Source organism: Arachis stenosperma, chromosome 4, assembly GCF_014773155.1.
Source record: "Arachis stenosperma cultivar V10309 chromosome 4, arast.V10309.gnm1.PFL2, whole genome shotgun sequence".
Taxonomy (NCBI): domain Eukaryota; kingdom Viridiplantae; phylum Streptophyta; class Magnoliopsida; order Fabales; family Fabaceae; genus Arachis; species Arachis stenosperma.
The window spans coordinates 1,602,114-1,624,239 of record NC_080380.1 but is presented as its reverse complement, the minus strand read 5'-3'; the positions used below and the strand labels follow the sequence as shown (position 1 = coordinate 1,624,239).

General features: G+C 33.7%; 2 protein-coding genes across 10 annotated transcripts; both read right to left on the bottom strand.

Annotated features, from left to right (window-relative positions):
• Positions 1 to 1,711: 1,711 nt before the first annotated feature.
• LOC130974239 (pentatricopeptide repeat-containing protein At4g31850, chloroplastic-like) lies at positions 1,712 to 7,568 on the bottom strand. 9 transcript variants are annotated; one of them, XM_057899036.1, is made up of 4 exons: positions 7,129 to 7,568; positions 2,337 to 5,700; positions 2,149 to 2,238; positions 1,713 to 1,981 (listed from the first exon to the last, which is right to left on the bottom strand). In XM_057899036.1, exon 2 carries the CDS (start codon positions 5,694 to 5,696, stop codon positions 2,400 to 2,402), a length of 3,297 nt encoding a protein of 1,098 aa, XP_057755019.1. In that variant the 5' UTR covers positions 5,697 to 5,700; positions 7,129 to 7,568; the 3' UTR covers positions 1,713 to 1,981; positions 2,149 to 2,238; positions 2,337 to 2,399. The 9 variants fall into 9 exon arrangements, with proteins under 9 accessions (XP_057755016.1, XP_057755019.1, XP_057755018.1 ...); XM_057899035.1 differs by having other exon boundaries at positions 2,337 to 5,697; XM_057899029.1 differs by having other exon boundaries at positions 1,714 to 1,981; positions 2,337 to 6,711.
• Positions 7,569 to 8,333: 765 nt separating this feature from the next.
• On the bottom strand, positions 8,334 to 18,396 carry LOC130973907 (DNA topoisomerase 3-beta). The gene is made up of 14 exons (XM_057898598.1): positions 18,258 to 18,396; positions 18,079 to 18,135; positions 17,445 to 17,548; positions 16,863 to 16,984; positions 15,154 to 15,385; positions 13,721 to 13,883; positions 13,513 to 13,632; positions 12,280 to 12,359; positions 11,902 to 12,180; positions 11,542 to 11,710; positions 11,301 to 11,429; positions 11,018 to 11,230; positions 10,397 to 10,576; positions 8,334 to 9,244 (listed from the first exon to the last, which is right to left on the bottom strand). The coding sequence occupies exons 1-14, from the start codon at positions 18,279 to 18,281 to the stop codon at positions 8,600 to 8,602; spliced, it is 2,517 nt and encodes an 838-aa protein (XP_057754581.1). The 5' UTR covers positions 18,282 to 18,396; the 3' UTR covers positions 8,334 to 8,599.
• Positions 18,397 to 22,126: the final 3,730 nt, after the last annotated feature.

Below are 22,126 nucleotides of genomic sequence, written 5' to 3'. Positions count from 1 at the left end.
GATATCGAATATATCCGCAAAACACAAAAATATTTTTAAAATCTTATTTTATTAAAAAATATTAATAAAATTCCTATTTTCTGCTCTTTTAAATAAGTTTACTCTTAAAATAATATTAAATTTACTTTTTTTAAATAATAAAATTAAAATAATATAACATATATGATAATTATTAGTTGAAATAAAATATAAGAAGATTATTTAATTATTTATTTATTTATTTTTACGGATCTACGGATAGCAACATAAATCCTGCAATCTGATCCTATAAATGTGCGGATCCAATCCGATCCGATAGCATTGCGGTTGGATTTGGATAAATACAAGTGGTGGCTTTGGCCCCTAACAAATTTTAAATATATACTATTATAATAGATGCATTATATAGAGTAAAATTTAATAGCGTAATAATAATAAAAAAAGTTCGTATTTTTTATATATTAGAGTTTAAATTTCTCTATATACATTTATATTATTTGTATTTTTTATTTGATTTAGAGTTCTTTTTATATTATTTTTTTAAATTAATTTTAACATCTATAATCATATAAAAAATATTTTAATATTATTTATAATAATATTGTGTTTTTTTAATTGGCAATTTAGTTGTTTTTTTATTATTTTTCTATTACTTTTTACCCCCTATTATTATATAAAAATACTTTAGTATATTTTAAATTCACATAACATAATTGTTAGTGAGATTAATTTATATTATTTTATGTCATATTTTAATATACCGCGGATATGCGAATCGGATCCGATCCATGAACATCCCTAATTAAATACACTAATGATGACTAATTGATAGCTACAAATTACAAAATTTGCTGGCCTCTTAACACTCCTCTTATTTCTAATTTAACAAGTGTGCTTAAAAATAAAATAATAAACATATAATTAATATAACATAATATTAAAATTAATTTAAAACATATTAGGGAAGAAGAGCACTTTTATGGTGTGTTTGTTTGAGGTGAAAATGGGAGGAAGGAAAAGGAAGGAAAAGAAATGGAAAAGAAAATAGTTATTTTTCTTTGTTTGGTTGAAAAGAGAAATGAGAGAGGAAAGAAAATGGATGGAAAAATTTTGGTGAGATCCACCATTTTTTTTTTCCTTCCAACAATGGAGAGAAAATGGAGAGAAAACTAATTCTCTCTCTACTTTCAATATTATCCCTTTACTTTTTTTAATATATTTTATAATATAAGGGTAAAATTATCTTTTTATAACATTTCTTTCTTTTTTATTTTTCTTTCATCCAAACACATCTAAAGAAAATAAAAATCCACTCAATTTTTTTCCTTTCCTTTCTTTCCTTTCTATTTCTTTCCAACCAAACAGGGATTGAATCACTTATCAATACAGCGAAAAATGGTCCTTCTGGCAAGTTTGGCAAGGGAGCCGGCATGCCATGCACCTTATGCCCTCATCCAACTTGTCTGAATTATCTGGTTTTCCAGGGTGTATGTGCTTGCCCAGAGTGTAGTGGATCGCTTATTCTGGACCCGTTAAGCGCTCCCAAGTGGCGACTTTGTTGACCAATGAGTAATAGCTCAAATAGCATAGTCTCTCCATACTCATCTAAGAGGTTGCGGGTTCGAATTTCCTATATTTGGTAAAAAATAAAGTAGCAACTTTGTTGCAACAAGTACAACTGCTTGTAATATTTGAATTGTATATCATTTTTATGCTTTTCCTCTCTTACTAATGTCTATATTAATGATATTTTCAATGTTCTTCTTAATGGCTACTTATTATAGGAAACTTGGTCATGTTTAGTTGTGTACATTGTTCAGCCAAAAGAAAACCCTTTTTATATTCAAATGATTGCATATTAGCATCTGCCTTTACACTTTCTGATCTAACACTGCTTTTACACTTTACATATGATTACAATTTCAAATATACAAATCTTTAAATTGCTCAGGTTTTGTTTTGCACAAAAGTGGAACTTCATGCCTTTCCCATCTACACATCCCTGCAATCACAGAGAAAGATAATAAGTAATCATAAACAATTAGTTTGTATTATAACCATAAAACAGATTTATCAAACTGGCAGAAATATACTCATAGGTCTTATAGAAAGAATTGGTCCTTAAAAATCATAGCAAGTACTATGTCTGCACAAGTTAAATACTTCTACCATTAATCAGCAGCAGTTGCCAGCATATGAAGTGAATAATTTGCACATTAATATATACACTGAGCAATGAGGCAAAGGAGCAGAGTATCCCTGAAGAAACCAAAATGATATAAAATTACCAAGATATCTAATATTCTCATTATCATAGGTAGTAAAAAATTTTCTTGGTAAAAAATATTGATAATTACCTTAAAGGCCTCTATCATTGAGATTAAAGGCTTGGACCAGAATGATCCTGTAAATGAGTGAAATCAGCATTTATTAGGAAGTTGAGCAAAGGTTTGTCTGTTGGGGCTGCACCCCTGTACCATCATCTTCTTGTAGACATTGAAAGCTCTGTCTTTGTTTCCCGACAAACTATGCCCTCGAATGAGAGCATTATAAGTGAAGACATTAGGCTCCAGACCCCTTGCTTGCAGTTCCTCGTACATCTTTCCGGCTAGGTCCACCTCTCCACTGATCCCAAGATGGAGAATCAATGCATTGTAAGTGTAAAGATCAGGAGAAATTCCCCTACACTTCATTTCGCCGAAAAGAGAAAGAGCATTGTCCAACCTGCGTGATCTTCCGAGCCCATTGATCATAAGATTGTACGAAACTCTATCAGGATCAAGGCCAGTTGACTTTAGTTCCTCAAAGTAGTACACGGCATCGTCGACTCTTCCGGCCAAGCATAGGCACTCTACAAGAATTGTGTAAGACTTCAGGTCTGGCCTTATTCCCTCTTTAACCATCCTCTTGAACATATCACAAGCAACATCAATTTTTCCAGCTTTCCCAAATCCATTGATGAGAATATTGAAGATAGCACTGTTTGGCTTGCATTGATAGTCTAACATCTCCTCAAAGATCTTCATTGCTTCCTCAAATCTCCCGCTCTTTAAAAGTCCATCTATAAGAGGTCCATAAGTGCAGGGAGTGGGAGAGAAATCACCACTTATAAGCTCATAATACAAATCTAATGCCTTATTGATGCTATTAGATTTCACAAGCGCAGAGATGATAATGTTATGGGTTATGGCATTAGGCTGGCATCCCCTACTCTGCAGCTCATTGAAAAGTTCAAGGAGTTCATCAATCCTCCCAGATTTACCATGAGCATCGAGCAGCAAGTTATACGTGAAAATATTTGGATGGCAACCTGCATCCTTCATCTCCACAAAAAGATCCCAAGCTTTTTCAGTCATATTAGATCCAAGAACCCCATCCATCAAGCAATTATATGATTCAACGGTTGGGCGAACTCCCAAAGTTTTGGTGAACTTATCAAATAATTTTTGAGCATCAAGGATCTTCATCCGCTTACACGAGGCTTTAATTAGAGGTAATATTACACAGTCATCCTGGAAACCAGAAGCACTTACCAATCTTTCGGCAAATAGAATGGCATCTTCAATTTTCGCTACAACTAAAATGGATTCCATTAGTTCTTCCAAGGATTGTTTGCCTTTCTCTAAACCTGCCTGATAAACAAATTCCATGACAATCTTGATAGCATCCTCTATCATTCCATACCGTACAACACCAGGAAGGAGGGTGCACAAAGTTACAAGATCAGGGTAGAGAGATTTCTTCATCTGATGGAAAAACCAGAATGCATAACTAACTCTGTCTTCTTTGATCAACCCATAAATGATGGCGTTATAAGTCAGAACATCATGATTACAGTTCATCATCGTCATTCTGCATAGCATTTTCAATGCCAAATCAACTGCATCGTTCTTGCAAAGACAATCAAGGAGTGTGTTGAAAGTTATTGTGTTTGGAGGACATCCAGACTCTGTCATACTCCCAAACAGTTCAAGAACCTTTTCGACTTTTCCTTCTTTCCCCAAGCCAGCAAGTAGAGTATTGTATGTCACTACCGTCGGAGCCAGCTTCAAATCCTTCAGTCTCCCAAACATTTCCCATGCCTCATCAACTCGATCGGCCTTGTAAAGCATATAAATTAATGAATTAACCATAATTATATCTGGTTCACACCCATTGCTTATCATCTCATCCAAAAGATCTATGGCTTTGTCTATTTGCCCTGCTTTGCTATAGCACTTCATCATCATATTATAGGTTACTGAATCTGGTGAAAGTCCGCAGTTGTAAAGATCGTTGAATATATCATTTGCTTCTCTGATCCTACCCATTTCTGCAAGACTATATAAAGATACATTACATGCTACTATACTAGGCGCAATTCCTCTCTTTTTCATCGTTTCAAAGGTCTCAAGAGCTTTTCCTGGATCACCGGACTTTCCATAATAGTCGATGAACAGAACATATGAATAAGCAGTAGGTTCAACGCCCAAAGATTCCATATTATCGAAAAGTTCTAATGCCTCATTTAATATTTTCCTCTTCAAAAGTCCAGAGATCAAAGTGTTGTAAGTATGAAGATTTGGAGAAGTTCCTTTCATCTTCATCGTTTCTAACATAGCAAAGGCCTGATCAATGCTCCCAGATTTGCATAAAGCATCAATGAATGTTGTGTAGGAAACCACGTCAGGTTCATAACCATCAGCTTCCATCTCCCTCCAGAATCTTTTCACCATATCCAAGTTGCCACAGTTACTAAACTTGTCGATCAAAGTACTATATGTTATCCGATCAGGTTTGTGATGGCTCTCTCTCATCTTTGTATATAATTCCTCGGCCTTATCAAGCTTCCCCGCATTACAAAGAGCATCAATCAGAACTGTATATGTGACAACATCAGGCCCGCATCCTTCATCATCCATTTCCCTTAAAATCGCACAGGCATCATCAATTTTCCCTACCCTACCAAGTGCTCTAATGCATATGGTATATGTGTACATATTTGGCCTCAATCCCAAAGTTTTCATCTCTTCCAACAAATCCATAATGGTTCTGGTATCCCTTTTCTTCCCTAGTGCTACCATCAGTGCCGAGTATGTCTTCATGCTAGGCTTAAGCCCTTCCGAGATCATTCTTCTATAAACCTCCAAAGCCTCTCTACAAAACCCAGGTTGGAGTAGTAAATGGATCAGCCCATTATATGAATAAGCATTCAGGATGAAACCAGCTTCCCTCATCTTTCCAAGTGCAAATGGCACCTGCCGAATCCCACCTTTAACCGAAAGAGCCTTAAATATAGTGAGATACGTATTCAAATTTCGATTAATAACTTGTTTTTGCATTACATCAAAGACAAAGACCATATCCTGAATCCTCATGTGAGCCCTCAACAACTCAAGCATGTAATTGCATGCTTCAGTGGTATGCAAAATATTTGGCAACTGAGCAACCATCTTGAAGTAGGAAAGAGCAGAATTTGGATCCGAAATAGACTTCAGAACTCCAATAACTTCTTCAGAGGACACTCCCGTTTTTCGCTTGCGATTTTCCACAACCACCTTGTGTGCACACTTTGTGCCAAAGGCATGAAGACCCACTTGTCTTCTTCCAAGTTTCTTCTGATTTAGTGAAGACCCATTAGTCAAAATCTTCACTTTCACAGAACTGCTTCCACCCAAGAACCCATTATTGCTCAGAAGATACACATTGGTGTCAGCGAAGGCACAGCAATATGACATACTGCTAGAACACATGGTTGAAGAGCAGAGTATTAAGATAACCATAAAAGCTGCACAATTATCTAAACAATGAAGAAAAGAAGCAAATGGAGTGAGTGAATTTAATTGAAGTGCATATGAAAGCAGAAGAAGAGGTTTAACCTGTTATGCAGGGATGAATGGAATGGAAGGTGCAGAAGCAGGGACACAGACACAGATGCTTTACAATGTCTAAGCAGATTCAGGCATGTCGATGACCAATTATAAAAAAGTTTTTGTCTTTGGTTTGGATAATTTTGCAGCAAGATAGATAGTAAGATATCTAGATAGCATCATGTTCTGTAAGGTGAGGTGAGATTGTGAATGGACCAAGGTTCTGAAAACCGAACCGGTCATCAAACCGCTCTAGTCATTGGTTTATTAGTTCAACCGAAAAAACTGTTTTATAATAAAATAATAAATAAATTATAAATAAACATTCTAAAACATAATTATAGTCTAATATAAACCTTAAAATAGGCAAAAGTATCCTAAATTTGAAGCATTATATGAAATATCATCAATCAAAGTCTTATAATCTTATAAAAGTACAAATTCAAAAATTAAATAACAAAAAAAAATCTAAATATGAAATGATAAATTATTCAAAATAACATGAAGCTTGTGACTATTGTTGGAATTAGGAGAATTAGGATTTGCAGCATTATTCAAAACAAGAGGATTAGCAACCAAATTATTATCCACAAATGCATTATTATTAGCAAATGCTTCTTAATTGATACTATTATGTATAACAAATCAATAAATCATCAAAACAGTTACAATCTAAGCATAATTAACTAACTAAAAAAGACATTGTTAAAGCTGGACAGTATTTCTTCTTTACAGCAAAGATACATTCACCAGAAGTCCAGAACTATTGGAGGAAGATCAAGGTAACACCAGTAAGCTCCCGTGCACAAGCTGTATAGGTGGTGAAGATCTTAACATGAGCAAGGAAACAAAGCACCAGACAATGGAGCAAGACGATGAGCAGCTGAGAAAGATTAAACCGCAAAAATCAAATTTATTCCTTTTATTATCTTTCAACAACACATGATTCCACAATTTAAAACCTTATTCACCAGCTTTTCTTCTAACTCATCTGGAAATGCTTAAATGCACTTCACAATATCCAAATATCCAAATACAATAACCCAATAATCTCAAGTTCTCAACTCTCAAGGACAGCAATAGGTACACAACAACAACAAAAATTAACAATGGAAGACAGATGCAGAACCATAACAGAATCAAACAAAATCAGTCAATCACTGTAAAAACAAAAATTAAAGACAATAGAACTACAGAATATCAATCCTAAACCACAGACAACAATAATTGAAGGAGAAAAATAAAAAATCAATAAGTCACAAATTAAAAATTAAAAATTAAAAATCCTAAAAAAAAATACCTTCTAGAGCATAGAGGTGAGGGAGCACTGTATGGCTGGACACAGCAGAATTGGAAAAGAGGTGGCCCGGACCGCTGCGGAATTGGAGCCGAGGACGGTGTGCGAGGCGGAACTGGAGCAGAGGGTGGAGCGTGGCGGGAACGGAGCAGAGGAGGGTTGGTCGTGGCCGAACTGAAGCAGAGAAAGGCTGGAGCGCGGTTGAACAGCGCCGGCGCGATGGAACAACGGCTGCTCAACGGTTGAACAGAGCCAGCGACGATGGTTTCGAAGCTCAAACGGTGGCTGCACGATGGAACGGAAGAAAGTTGTGACGGTGGCTTCGAAGCTCGAAGTTCGAAGTTGCGACGGCGGCGAAGGAGGAGCTCGGTGATGGTGAGAGGAAGAAGAAGCTCGAGGTGGAGGGGAGCGTTTTGGCTTTGCAGTTGTGGATGGATAATGGACTAATGGCTTATGTGGTATTTTAGGAGTTTCAGAATAAAATTAAACTAAAACTAAATATTGGAGATGCTTCGATGGATATTTTTTCATTTTTTTAACAATTGAAAAGATAAAATGTAATATCTCCTCGATAATTATATAAGTGGGATCAAAAATAAATATATAAAAAAATAATTAAAATTTAAAGATCATACTTTATCTTCTTAATTTTTTTTAATAATTAAGAAGATCCATTCTCTTTTAATCATCTAAGTTCACTATGGTAATAAAATCAAATTATTACTAAACCTAAAAGCATTATGTTTCGGAAAGATTAAAATAATCTCGGTGGTTACTTTTATTATTTTTAAATAATATTTATATTTATTAAAATTTAGGATGTTTCTATTAGTATTGTAAAAATTGTTCTCTTTTATTATTTGTATTATTAAGATTTTGATTATCATCATTAGGTTTGAGTTGATTAACTAATTTAATTGAAAATTTTGTATATGATTATTCTATTTGCACAAGTCTAACAAAATTAAAATTTTTGCAATGTCTATATTTATGATATTGTAATAACTATATGGTGAAAATAAAAAATAGAATTATCTTAAACAACCAAGTTTATGTTAGTATATTTTTTTAATTATTATTAGGATTAATTATATGACCCAAAAAAAAGGCCGAAGTAAAAATTGTACTTTTATTTTGTTTTTGGAAATAAAATATTTTTAACTTATGATAGAAAAAAATCCTTACACCAAAACACATGCCATATCCTAAATGGTGTAAATCATCCACTACATATGATCACAATATGTTAATATAAAGTGAAAATGAAGCCTTCATTTCTGCTACTTATTCTAATTGTTAAATTGAGCGACACTTCAAAAAGAATTCATGGCAAATGAACAACTCACAGAACCTTGCACGATAAGTTAATTTTTCCATTAAAAAAAAAAAAAAAAACTTGAGCTGTATGAGACAATTGGATTTGCAATTAAAACCTACAAAAGTTATATAGCCATGGACATGAAGAGCAGCACTCTTAGAAATCTCGAAAACTCATTTTTGGATCCACCATTTTTCCGCGTCCTCTACCCCTATAACCTCCTCTTCTTCCTCCCCCTCGTCCTCTTCCACCCCGTGAACCCATACGTCTGAAGCCTCTCCCATATTTCATCTCTACAAGGGAATGAAGCAACTCATCACAAAGAATGCAACCACGGTGTAAGGTGGATCCGTCTTCCAGTGGAGTTGTCTTCTTGTTGAAGTCGACTTCTACGATTGAAGAGTCACACTCAGCGCATCGTTCTTTAGTAGTTGAGATTCTGTGAGCCCCTTGTGCAAGAAAAACAAGGCAGTTGCACTTGTTGCAACAAAGTCGCCACTTGGGAGCGCTTAAGGGGTCCAAAACAAGCGTTCCACTGCACTCTGGACAAGCACATACACCCTGGGAAACCAGAGAATTCGGGCAAGTTGGATGAGGGCATAAGGTGCATGGCATGCCAGCTCCCTTGCCAATCTTGCCAGAAGGACCATTTTTCACCGTATTGATAAGTGATTCGATCCCTTCGAACGGAGGATTGCTATAACAGTATGGGCATAGTGGGAATGCTTTTCCCTCAGGACCGGGCATGGAGCAGACCAGAAGCTCAAAATTATCTAGTGGACAAGACAGTTCCTTGTACAGCTGCAGAAACAGTTAAAAACAAATGCAGCATATATAAGGAATATAATACAACGCAATAAGGAAGCAAAGAAATTCTTAGATAAATGAAAACATCGAATACCAAATGATTAAATACAATGATTCTGATTGATTTAAACCTTCCAAATTGATATTGATAATCAGATAGTCTTAATCAACCTGACAGCAGTATTCTAATACAGAAAATTACCAAAACTCGTACCCACTTCCTTCTTTTTCTGTATCCATCTAAGAATATAGCCCAAACAATAGAGGATAGGATTACACACCAGTGAGGGCACTGATGCATGCTAATGTTGTTGGCCAGCAGCAATCTTAAGAGGAGTACCAATACTAATGGGCACCCTTGGATTAGTGGCAGGGAAGGTTGTTCAATTAGATCAGCCTATAGATGAGATCTACCTATGAAAGGCGCAAAAGATTCTGATATTGAAATGGCAATCTCCAAGTGCCTTCTAAAAGCAACCTGAATGCAAGAGATCTGGAGTGCTGAAACTCATATTGCACATGATATTCTTTTAAGGCCAAAGGCACAAGTACTTGGAAGAAAGCTAGCCCTTACACTTTGACAAAGTACAATAGACCATAGAAGCAGGAAAGACAATAAAGATGAATAGGATAAACTGTAAGGAGAGAAATACAGAATAGAACAATGACGAGATAAAAGAAGACAAACAACGATAATTGTAATTATGAATTTCATTATAATATTTCTTTTGATAGAAACCACCATTCATAATAATATTGGTAAATCAAATTTGAAGTGTTTGATACAGGATTATAGTTAAACAGATCAGGCTAACTATTCCAGGTGCATGCTATGGTGCTTATGCTATGGTGGCTATGGTGTCTTAAAAACTATTGCTAAAATTAAATTAATGCTTTTTTTACTATTTAACAACGCTTTTAATTTAAAAAGTAAAAGAATAAGTTTTACCAAAATGTAAAAGAAGTATGATTTTAATTTTAACAATACTTGTATAGCTACCATAACCATAGGCACCAACCATAGACACCACCAACTATTTATTCCTGGTTGTTGCTTTGCAGTAAAATATATGATAAGGAACCAAGCAGATTATGAAGTTGGAACAGGCTTAAGTTGATCTTTTTTAATAGGTTCTTGGAGACTACCTTGATTGTGCCCATCGGTGGAAGATAATAAACCTCCTCACATGTACCACAATACAAACGTGTTGGCTGAGCAGAAATGTACTTCATATACCGCAAGCATTTACCACATTTACTCATAGCGCGCCCTGAATCAGTAAGGGCAGAAAATTGTGCTTCAAATAATGCATCCATATCTTCAATCTGATCCAGATAAAAAGAAACTCAAACATTAGGCCAATGTCACATGCATCTATTAACTGTGAACTTGAGTAAATCAAGATGGGCTATATCCAAAGATGAAAGAATATAGACGGAAGCTGAAGAACATCTCGTGATCAAATAAATAAATCCAACTAGACAAATGTTGAGTCTCTTGAACACACAGCTTCAGAACTCATTCATTTACCCAAGTTATCAATATACACAGAGCAGGAGGTTTGCACCCCACTGCTATAGATCAAATCCAGAGGTATTTTTCTATGTTCTACTACGTTTTCAGCATCTGGTACCAGTTCTTAAAATAGATAAGAATGAAACCATGATAAAATTAACATACGAAAATCCATTACCAAGGAACAAAGAAAATAATCACATTGAACCACATTTTGACTAGAAAGAAGTACTAAATAATGGTTAGTCAACCTTCTTGACGAAGTAACTGAACTTCTGCTTGAATTGTTGTATAACATGCTGCACTACACAATGATGATCTGCCTGACCCTTAGCAATAAGAGTTATTTGTTGCTCAATGAAGCTACGAATATCAGGAAGGCAGAGGTCTGGATCAATTGATTGATAACCCCTCACTAAAGTTATACCTAGTGTAGTTGGGACAAGCCTCCTACTTGCTTGTACCTGCAATATGGTGGGACAAAGATTCAGGAAATGTAGAAAATGATACAGATACCACATCTATATCCACTACCTGCACATAGTTCCTCTCACATATGTTGTTAATATGTACAGGAATAGACGCATCCGTTCCTATTCCATGCTTCTCCATCAGGGAGATCAACTCACTTTCAGTAAGATAATCTGGAGGTGAGGTAGTCCCCTGTAGAATTTACGGCCTTAACTATTCAGTGAAAAGAGACTAAACAAGGAGAAATAAGGAATAAAATCTAAAAGCTGTATGCAGAATCCAACACAGGAGGTTAGACAATTACCTCATATAGATCAAGTTTTGACACTTCTATTTTCTGCCCTTTAGTAAATGAAGGAATATTTTTATCATTTACGGCCAGCCAAGGCATTATTGCAGTAAATCCTTTAGCAGTGACTTGATGTCCTGTACAATGAAAGGACTCTCCACCAATTGAAAACTCAACCTTTCTCCTGAAACAATGATGATAAATTAATAATGTATGATAAATGAATGACTAGGCAAGACCACAAGAAGCATAAAGTACATGGTTTATCGGATAACATTCAATCTAAACAAAAGGCAATGGACATTCATCGAATCACTGGAATGGACTAAACCATAAAAGGACACACTGAGAAAAGTCAAAAAATATAGTTTTTACCTTAAATACTTGCAGTCTGGAGAGACTGTCCCTATGAAGTGTTGGCAGATGTATTGGTATAGCTTCCAAGCATCACTTCCCAGGGTATCTTCTGTTACTGATTTCATTGGAGTAATGGGAGGATGATCACCGACATCTGTTCCAGATCGAGGTTTGTGATAACCATTGGCGAGTAGCCCTTGTACATAACTACCCCATGTCGGATTATTTGCCTGTGCAGAGAGTGTACCACGAAAATCAAATGAAGGAGGGTATGCTGTGCTTTCTGTGCGAGGATAGCTTGATTAATGTACACAAACCAATAAAAAGTTATTACAAACTACAAATTATGTAGATATTCCATTGTTAATATAAAAGACAAACAAATTATGGGAAAACCTGATGTATCCTTGAGTATACAATCGCTCAGCTATTTGCATAGCCATGTGAGGACCAAATCCAAGAGCACTTGAAGCAACCTGGAAAGAAAAAGTGTATTAAAAAGAAATTAAATATTGCACAAGTAAATTTCCAGACTCTTGGTAAATAAAGAAAAACTCCTTTATCAAATTTGAAATGTCACATACTAAAGAACAAAAAGAACTATATCGAGTTGGAAAATATCAGTAACAAAAAATAATAAAAACAGGGGAAAAAACAAGTACCAAAAAAAGGAGATTAAAATTGTCTCCTTAGTAACAACAACAGAAAAAGAAAAACATCATCATATGCTTCCTTACAAACCACAGGCAACCTTACTCATACCAATTGCCTTGTGAAGGGCTAATGGCCAATGATGGATCCAGCATCATGAGCAGATGATTCAATTAACAACTCCAATGGTTGATTATTGTGATCTTGTGCTACATTTGGATGTAAAGAGAAAATGTCGAGAAAAGAAAATATGGAGGGAAAGAAAAATAAATCCTTCGTGTCCTACTGTTTGTTACAGAACAAACTAGAGAAAAGAAATTGTGATTGTATCTGTGACTTTTTATATAACTACCTTCTACAATTTAAAAAAAAAGGGGTTATAGGATTAAACTGGTAACTTAAAGCTATAAACTCTCGGCCCCATCCTCTTCTAGTTTATCCCATACAACTTTCTCTTGGTGGGCCCTACACAATTTTCTCTGTGCTCTAATCAAAATAGAGAAGAGGTAACAGTTCTCCCATTTTTCTTAAATTCTCTGGTTAATACAACCAGTTCATGTTTGACTTATCTAATACTTTCCCTTGATCAACTATCCAGGCAGAAATCAAGAAATAAAATCACGCATCCTCATAAGCAAGGCAAGTTACTCTCATTCATCCATGTCGTATATAGCATTCATCCATTTAAAAGACCATCATGAAGTATGTCATTTTAGCACATAATCATTAAAAAAAGTTTAGATTATGAGATCTAAATCCACACATTAGCACAATGAAACACAAAGTATTTAATTGTTCCAAAAACCACAAAAGTCACATTGTTAACTGTACCACTTTTGAACCATTATATGTGCACCAAAAAGTTAGCTTTGAAGCAAATTCCATAGTTATGGCAAGGAAATTTTGCACATTAAAGTTGAACACACAGTTTAAATGTTGCTACTGCTTCTCAATAGTCTTCGCCATATCTCTACTAACCTTCAGAAGATTCACAGTATTTAGACCAACAGGACGACCTTTAGTTTCCTGCTTTTCTGATATTTCAGTAACTTCTAAAAATCCATCTTCTGCAACCAATTTCTGAAACATCATAGCAACCTGCAATGATATGAAATATCAAAAGGATGTCCATTGTTTGTCAGGGAGAGACAAATTAAAAATGATATAAGAGAATAGAAATTCTTACAGTTTTGTCAAATAATCTGCTACGTTGCCATTCTAACTGAATTTCATATCCTTGGAAAAGTATGTACGGGTGCAAACTCCAAAACTTTTCTGGCTTGAAAGTATTTATTTGCAGATACCTCTGCACACAAAAGCCTAAGGTAGGCGTTTGACATGGTCCATAACTGAAATATGCAGCAACCAACAGAATGTCACAATCCATGATCGTCAATGCTTAACTAAAATGAAAGCACATATGATTTCCTGCTATTAATGAATAAAGCTGAGATGCCTGAAGATCAGGGAAGTAAAACATTTGTGGGTTGCATCACCTGCTGGGAATTCATATCAAGCCATGATACATACATAATTATTACAAAGGATTACTTACAACTTGAGTTTCAAACAGATGGAGAATCAAGCTAGAACACCAGGTCATATTACTAATATGTCCCAAAAGATAAAGCCATAAGAAAATGGAGTCATGACATGTAGCAATCTAATCCTGAAAAAACTGGCAATCATTTTACGAACAGCCACCTGCCAGGTCCAAATAACCTTTGATTTTTTTTTTTTTTGGAGGAGTTGAAGTTTATCAAACAAATAGACAAACTAGCCCCTTAGATACATGGTTCATACAGCATCAGCCTGTAGGTTAGACAGTATTCGTAATGGGGGAGTTCCATCCAACCAAGACTTCACCTATAACTGACTTTTCAAATAGGTTTGTGTAGTTTAAAAATCATAATTAGGTCATCATTCTTTTCATTTTGAGGAGAAAAAGAAGTACTTAATTGCTAACTTTTCCCCCAAATAAAGAGACCTTCAAAAAAAAAAAAAAAACCCAAAAGAAATTATACGAACATATATGATGAACAGTGCAATTGACAATGATTGTTTATTGTATATGACTAAGGATTAATTTATTAATAATAATAAGCATTTGCTAAATAGTTTCCAGTAGTGCAAAGTAGTAGAGCTTTCAATGCATTAAAAGTCTTGACAACTTAAAAACTTTACTCTTTAAATACAAACCTTCTACTTTGGAAACCTTAAGCAGTGCCCTTAGCAAAACCCTATAATAATAATGATAAGAATCTAACTATAAATTTCAAACTCTAGTGTTGTTAAAATTACAAGGACTAATACATTAATTTAGCCTAATAATTATACTTATTCGTTCTGAAATAGCAGGAACAATGAAGCTAAGCACAACAATGACAATATTAACATTTTGGTGTGGTTCAGTAGTGCTCGACTGCCTGAGATTGCTCTAGGTCATTCACAAGCCTAAAACTAAGCAGTTCTTCAACAATTATAACATAATTTCTCTTTAAAACAAAAAGACTAGTAATTTCAAATCCCTATTCAGCTTATGAAAGCAGAAAATAAAAAATATGGCATAACAAATATATGATCAACAGCAGCAAAATGCAAAAGAGAGTAGGAACGCACGAGATGACCCTGGAATCTAGGTTCCCATATTTTCCCTGGAAATAACTCGTCTGATATCGAGTAAAAGCAACCCCAACCTTTAAATCTATCTCTTGCCTAGCATCAACAGCCAATGCCTCATCTCTATTGGGCGTAGAAAGGTTGTCTAGAGCTTTCATAACATCTTTCTCAGTAACAGCTGAAAACCGCGCACGATAAGTGTCTTTTATGTTGAAACCAGTTGATTGTATAACTGCAATAGAGTGAATATTTCAATTACAAGGCTGAAGGTTTATAGTTCGAAGTATTATTTGAAATTTCAAACTTGACTATAAATCACTTCAAACAACACTGAATGGTAAAGCATCATTCTACATGTAAAATAGAAATGAAAAAATAGAAAAAAATCTTTTGATGTCCAAAAATAAGATTATGAGGTTAAACTTCGGTTAAGATTATATGAGAGAACAATAAGATTGCGAAGCCAACCTCTATATATCACAGGGAGAGGGTGGGTGGTTTTTTTTTTTTTTTTTGGTTGGGGGGGGGGGGGGGGGGTATTGTTCACACTTCATATTACTGGCAGCATTTTCTTTCCCATTCCTTTCGCTTCTTGTTTTTCAAGTTATCTTAAACGACTAGGTGTGGATTTCATGATAGGGAATAAGGGATAGGATTTCTTTTTAGAAAACCAAATCAAAACCCACATCTTAATAGAAAACCAAATGATATTTCAAGAAACGAAGAAAAAGTGTAATAACAATGGTGACATGTTCTAAGCAGTTATCATCATTGCAATTAACACCTTTTAAATGAAATTGGATGGAAGAAAAGCAAATGAATTATTTCAAGTCGTTTCAATGTAATCAAGCATTTACAAACCAAGAAAGACAAATTAAATTGGTAACAAGTCCTAATCACATGAATATAAAGTACTTAAATACAGAACCAATACAAGTTTATAAAATAAACAAATAAGTAAACAATTTTATAATACCCTTGCCAATCGAAAGAATCCATAAATAAAATAAAATAAAACTAAATTCCCTAAGAGTTTAGATCAAGTGATAATTTGGAATGATACCAAAGTTTATATCACCACTTAATTAAACCAATTCTCCTTTGTCCCAATGCTATAAATAAATTAAACACAAAGTAGACTCATTATCAACACAAAATTGTGAAAATCATGTGTAAAGTTCATATTGAAAGCTAGTATATTCACATGAAATGACATGTACAGGTAGAGAAATTCTTGGCATCCTTGCTCTTTCAAAGCTACTAAGGCTTTGCCGAAAAAAGCAACAATTGCACAAAGTTTATGTACTTCAGCCTTTTCTTTAGAAACCCAATGTGCATGAAAGATCCTTTATAACCACTCAACTCTTATTTGGGCATATCCCATATGCACAGGGGCAGTTCACTCTGAGGTGTGGGGCAGCCATCCACCCCATAACTTCTAGATATACATAATTCTTTGGGATAGTGCAGCTGTTCAGAGCTGCAGATCCTATATCTGTATGCATTGAAAAGAATAGTAGCCTGCCTCCAACCGCACACATACGTTTTGTAGCTCAAAGTTTGGGAAAATTTCCGCCAAACAAATTATTCATAATTTTTCAGAAAAGATAAAACAATAAAATTTTTCAACAGTAAATGTACAGAGACAAGTGACTGAAGCAAGTTTTCTTCTACACTCTGCTCTAATTGTAAGCATACAAATTATTGTCAAATTGGATCCCAGCTCTGAAAAAATACCTTTGGGTTTGATTCATTCTTTACAATCTGAGCTTCAAAAAGATCTAACGGATCTGTGGCTGCCCAATCTTGATATTTGGGAGGAAAATCTACACTAGATTGAGCAATCAATAGAAAAACAACAGTGAATATTAAAAACGCACATGATAGACATGAGCAGCATGCAAAAGACCAAATTGCTTGGTGAACACCATAAACTGTTAAGTCGATTTTCACAAGTGAGTAAAAAACTGGACATTTTCTGCTTCCTACACTTTTATTGACAATTATATTAGAATATTAAATAATACCATAAATCAGAGATAAAGGCTCATGTCAAACAGGTCCATTTAACAATTAGTGATCACTGGAGTGCAGTGTTTTTCTTTCCTTAACCAGATAACAGCATCCATAATATAAAAGTTCTTTCTAAGTTTCTGCAGTATTCAATACATGTAATCTATGGTAGCTTCTGCCCCCAAGTTCAAAGGACTGTAATTATACCATAACAACATTGAAAGAAAGAAAAATCTTAATAAGTGATCTTTTGTTTCCAAAATTGAAAGGTAAGGGACCTGAAAACATGTCCAATGACTGATGTCACTTTAAACTGCACAGGAGATCCAAAAAACACCCCATCAAATTCATGTACTTCAGTGCTGACCCTCCTTGTAAACATCTGTTTACACAAATGTGTTTGAAAAAACAAATGATTTAGAATGTCAAAAAAATAACTGCAGCAAACATTTTAAAATAACAAATATTCTAATAAAAACGAAAAAGAAAAGAAACCAAAACAAACAAACAAGCCCCATTGCTTCTTCTTCTTCTTCTTCTTCTTTGTATATTTTATTCTTATCCATTATTGGCTGTTTCCTTAAGTTTCTTTTCATTTTCTCATAATAGGACTTGCAAAGCTACTGATACCAAAATATAAAACCTAAATTCTAACAAAAATATTAATACTATACCAAAATCAGCCACCAGTGTATTTGTGTATAAATAGATGTGGTTTAATTTATTTTCAATATATATTTGTATTCCAATATATATTTTATACCGACGATTGATTTTAGTGTACATAATCGAAATTCTAAACCAACCCCCCCCCCCCAAAAAATAACGAATCAGTCAACCTCTTCCCAAAGATTAAACAGAGCAAGTACATGTTCTCAAAGAAATAAGATTTGAAATTGAACTTTTAAGTACCTTGCCGCGCGAGAGAACAGAGGCAATAGAGACAGCGATGCTAGGTTTCTCTGCAACCTGAAACCAGAGGCACAAAAACGTTGCAAAAGTAAGAAACTCACAATTAAAACCTACATGCATTGATAGGGAAGGGGACGAATTGAATTGAAAACAGTGTGATGTGTGATTTTGTTAGGGACCATTAGAACTTTGGGAGGGGCCATAGCGAGGCTTTGAATTCAGCTACTACTCTACTACCCTCTGCTTCTGTGCCTATTCTTCAATGTTGAGCGTCTTCTTTCTTATTTTGCGAGAGGTGAGTATAAACTATGGTGTTCTGTTTTTGTTTCCACGTATTTTTTAACGGGACAGGTCAAGTACGTCAGATATCTGAATTTTATTTAAGGAGTCAATAAATTGTTACATAAATAATGCTAGGACAGTAATATTTGTGATTAATAGTCATCAATTAGTCATTAATAATGATTTGATGGTGTGAGATTGGTGTAAAATTTTATTCAATGACTCATTTTTTTTGCTGGTTACATGCTGGCCAAAATACAATAAAATTGTTGGCCCCTTAAACTTTTCCTTGTTACATATATAAAATAAAATTTGAATTTTTAATATTTATTTAAAGAGGAAATATAGAGAGTCAATAGAATATTTATATAATATGTACAAATGTACAATAAAAATTTAAAAATATCCGATTCAGTATTAAAAATATAATTATTAGTGTTATTTTTTTTTATCAATTTAAATTTTTAAAATAAGTGATATTATGACATGGTATCAAAACTCTAAATTCAAAAAGTTAAGAGTTTAATTTTTAGTGGGTAATATTCATTTTATAACTCATATAACCCATGCATCAACTATTTTAAGTTGGTTTGATGTTTTTTTTATGTTAAATTAAATTAAAGTATAATTTTTTTTAAGTCTAAATCGAGGTACAATTACACTTATAACTATCATAATTGAATTAGCATTAAACTGATCAAATTATTAGTTTATTAATTTAAATAATAAATTATTCGTTGAATTGATTTTATATAAATAAAAAATAAAAAATAATTTAAAATTTAAAATTAAAATTTAAAATATATTTTTTTATTAATATTTTAAAAACAATTAAATTTTAATAAATTATATTATAATTTATAAATTATAATTTAATTATTATTAAATAAGTATATAAAATTAATTTTTTTATAATAAATATTTTTTAATTTTATTTTATATTAAATTATTTTTATATTTATTATATTATTATATACTATATATATTTATTAAAAAATAATATTAATAAATATCATATAATCATAAAAAAATAATTATATTTTAATTAATAAAAATATTTAATATTTTTATTTATACAAATTTAATAACATTTATATTAATAATTATGAATAATAAAAAATATAATTAATTTAAATATAAGTGGTATGAAATTAAAATAATAGTTAAAAAAATTATTATGCGATTTTATTACCTAATTAATAAGTAAAATATAAAATAACAAAAAATAAGGACCCAGATTCAAACTACACCAAAAGAAACTTAGAGTAAATTTGCGACAGTGATTTTAAGAAACATCAAAGGTCTAATTGATGTACTTCAAACTCTTGTAATCAGAGAAGATTTCGAATTGCACTTCACATAGGTGATATCTCCATATTTTAAGGGCAAACACTATTATTACCAACTCTAAGTCATGAATCGAGTAATATTATTCAAATGTCTCAATGCATAGGTTACATCATTTTTATTTTGCATCAATACACATCCTAGACTCTTCAACAGTCTTTGGAGATCTAGGAACACCAAAACTAATATCAATGTTAATTTTTTCTTTAAAATTCTAAAATTCTTTTTGCATTCGTCAGTCTAGATAACCGATACTTCTTTTCTTGTGAATTGAATAAAAGGTAGAGCTATTTGTGAGAATCTTTTGATGAATATTCGGTAATATCTAGTCAATTTTAGAAAATTTTGAGTCTAAAAAAGTTGTAGGCTGTTTTCATTCTAATATTGTCTCTATATTTTAAGAAAGTGCTTTGAATTTTTTTTTTTGGAAAAAAGAGCTCAACACTCTAGTAGAGCAAGTACAGATATGCAAAGGACATAAAATTACAACAACTCATATGTCATTTCCGGCATAGTCATCGACAACGTGAGTTATTTATCACACCACTCTGTAGCAAATGCAAACGCTTGATCCACTTAATCTGCAACTTCTGTTGTCTTATTCAGAAATATAACTTCATTCCGTCTTAGCCAAATAATCCATATTACTGAGAAAAATTCCAATATCCAACTCTTGCGTTGCGTCCTTTTTACTTGCATATATCTTCAACTCTCGAAGTGATCTTTCAAATTACCAGGAGCAGTCCATTCCTGTCCAAATGATGAGACCCATGCACACCACACCTGTCAGGAGAATTCGCAAGTAACAAATAAGTGTTGGATATTTTCAACATCCTTCTTGCACAACACACACAAGTTATCATTATGTTGTAAGATTCCCAATCTACTTAGTCGATCTTTTGTGTTGACCCTCCCTACCAATACAAACCACGCGAACAACTCGACCCGGGGTGGAACTAACCCTTTCCAAATTTCCTTCGTAAAACCATAGCTCAGTATCTCCTCATCCAAGGTTTCCTCCTACAATACCTGCACAAATGAGTTAGTAGAATAAACTCCTTCTTTATTAAACCTCCACACTACTCTGTCTTGCACATATGCTATTAATCTAACAGAATGCAAGGTTTGGAGCAACTGGTTCAATGTCTCGGTCTCCCATTGGCGTAATTCTCTCCTCCATTGGAAGTGTCACACCCACTGTATCTCATTCCAAAACCCACAATCCCCGATTACTGATCCTTGTTGGTTTGAAATCAAGAAGAGTCTCGAAAAGAAGTCTTTCAGCTTTTTCACTTGGAGTCATGTATCCTCCTCCCAAAATCTGGTGTATCTACCACTTCCTACTTCCATAACAAGGCCATCAATCATCTTCTTCTTGACATGTTGCTCCTTTATTTGTACTTGGCATATGTCTCTCCACGGTCCCCCTCGCTTTGGTAGCGCCTGAGTTGACAACAAATGATTTGGATTCAAATTATTGCAGGAGCACACAAATCTTCTTCCATAGAGGACAATCTTCCTTTGATAATCGCCACCACCATTTAAACAGTAAAGCCGTGTAACGGACTACCGCATCACCCACTTTCAACCCTCCTAACTTCTTTGGAGCCTGGACCATTTCCCTCTTTACAAGAGTCATACCCGGTATTCTATCATCCTTTCCCCAGAAAAATCTCCTCTGCAAAGAAATGATTCTACGTGCAACCGTATTTGGCATCTTATACAAGTTCAGGTAATAAATAGGTAAAATGTTGATCACCGACTTGATGAGCACTACCTTTCCAGTCTTACTAATCACTTTTGCTTTCCACAAGCTCAGTTTCTCCTCCACCTTATCTAGAACCGGCTTCTAAGTTTTCACCAACCGTGAATTTGCTCCCAAATTAATGTCAAGATATCTCACTGGTAAGGCTGCCTCCTTACACCTTAGTAATTGACACATCCAGTTGACCTACTCCTGACTGCAATTCACTAGTATCAAGTTCTTTGAAAATTAAATTTTAATGTGATTTTTACAAATATAATTAAAAAAAATAAAAATTAAATATTAATTTGATATTTTTTTATATACATTTTAAATAATTATATTTTTAATTTTGATGATATTTTTGTGGATAATTTTAAAAATTAGAGATGATTTTAGTAGTTTAGTCCATATAAAAATATATAACAAAATAAAAAATACAACAACTTTGTCTTTTAATAATTAGAAAAAAAAAAGTTAAAAAAGGATACGTACTTGAGGCTTAAAAAGAATGGTAATTAAATAATTAATAACATCTGTAGGAGCATTTTTACCTGAAAATTTTTCAGATAAAAGTAGTGTGTGACTGAGCTTGTTCCACGACCACACGACCAGAAAGAAAGGAGCGAGCATAAAAGATATGGTGGTGAAAGAAAAGACACCTGCTATCTTGAA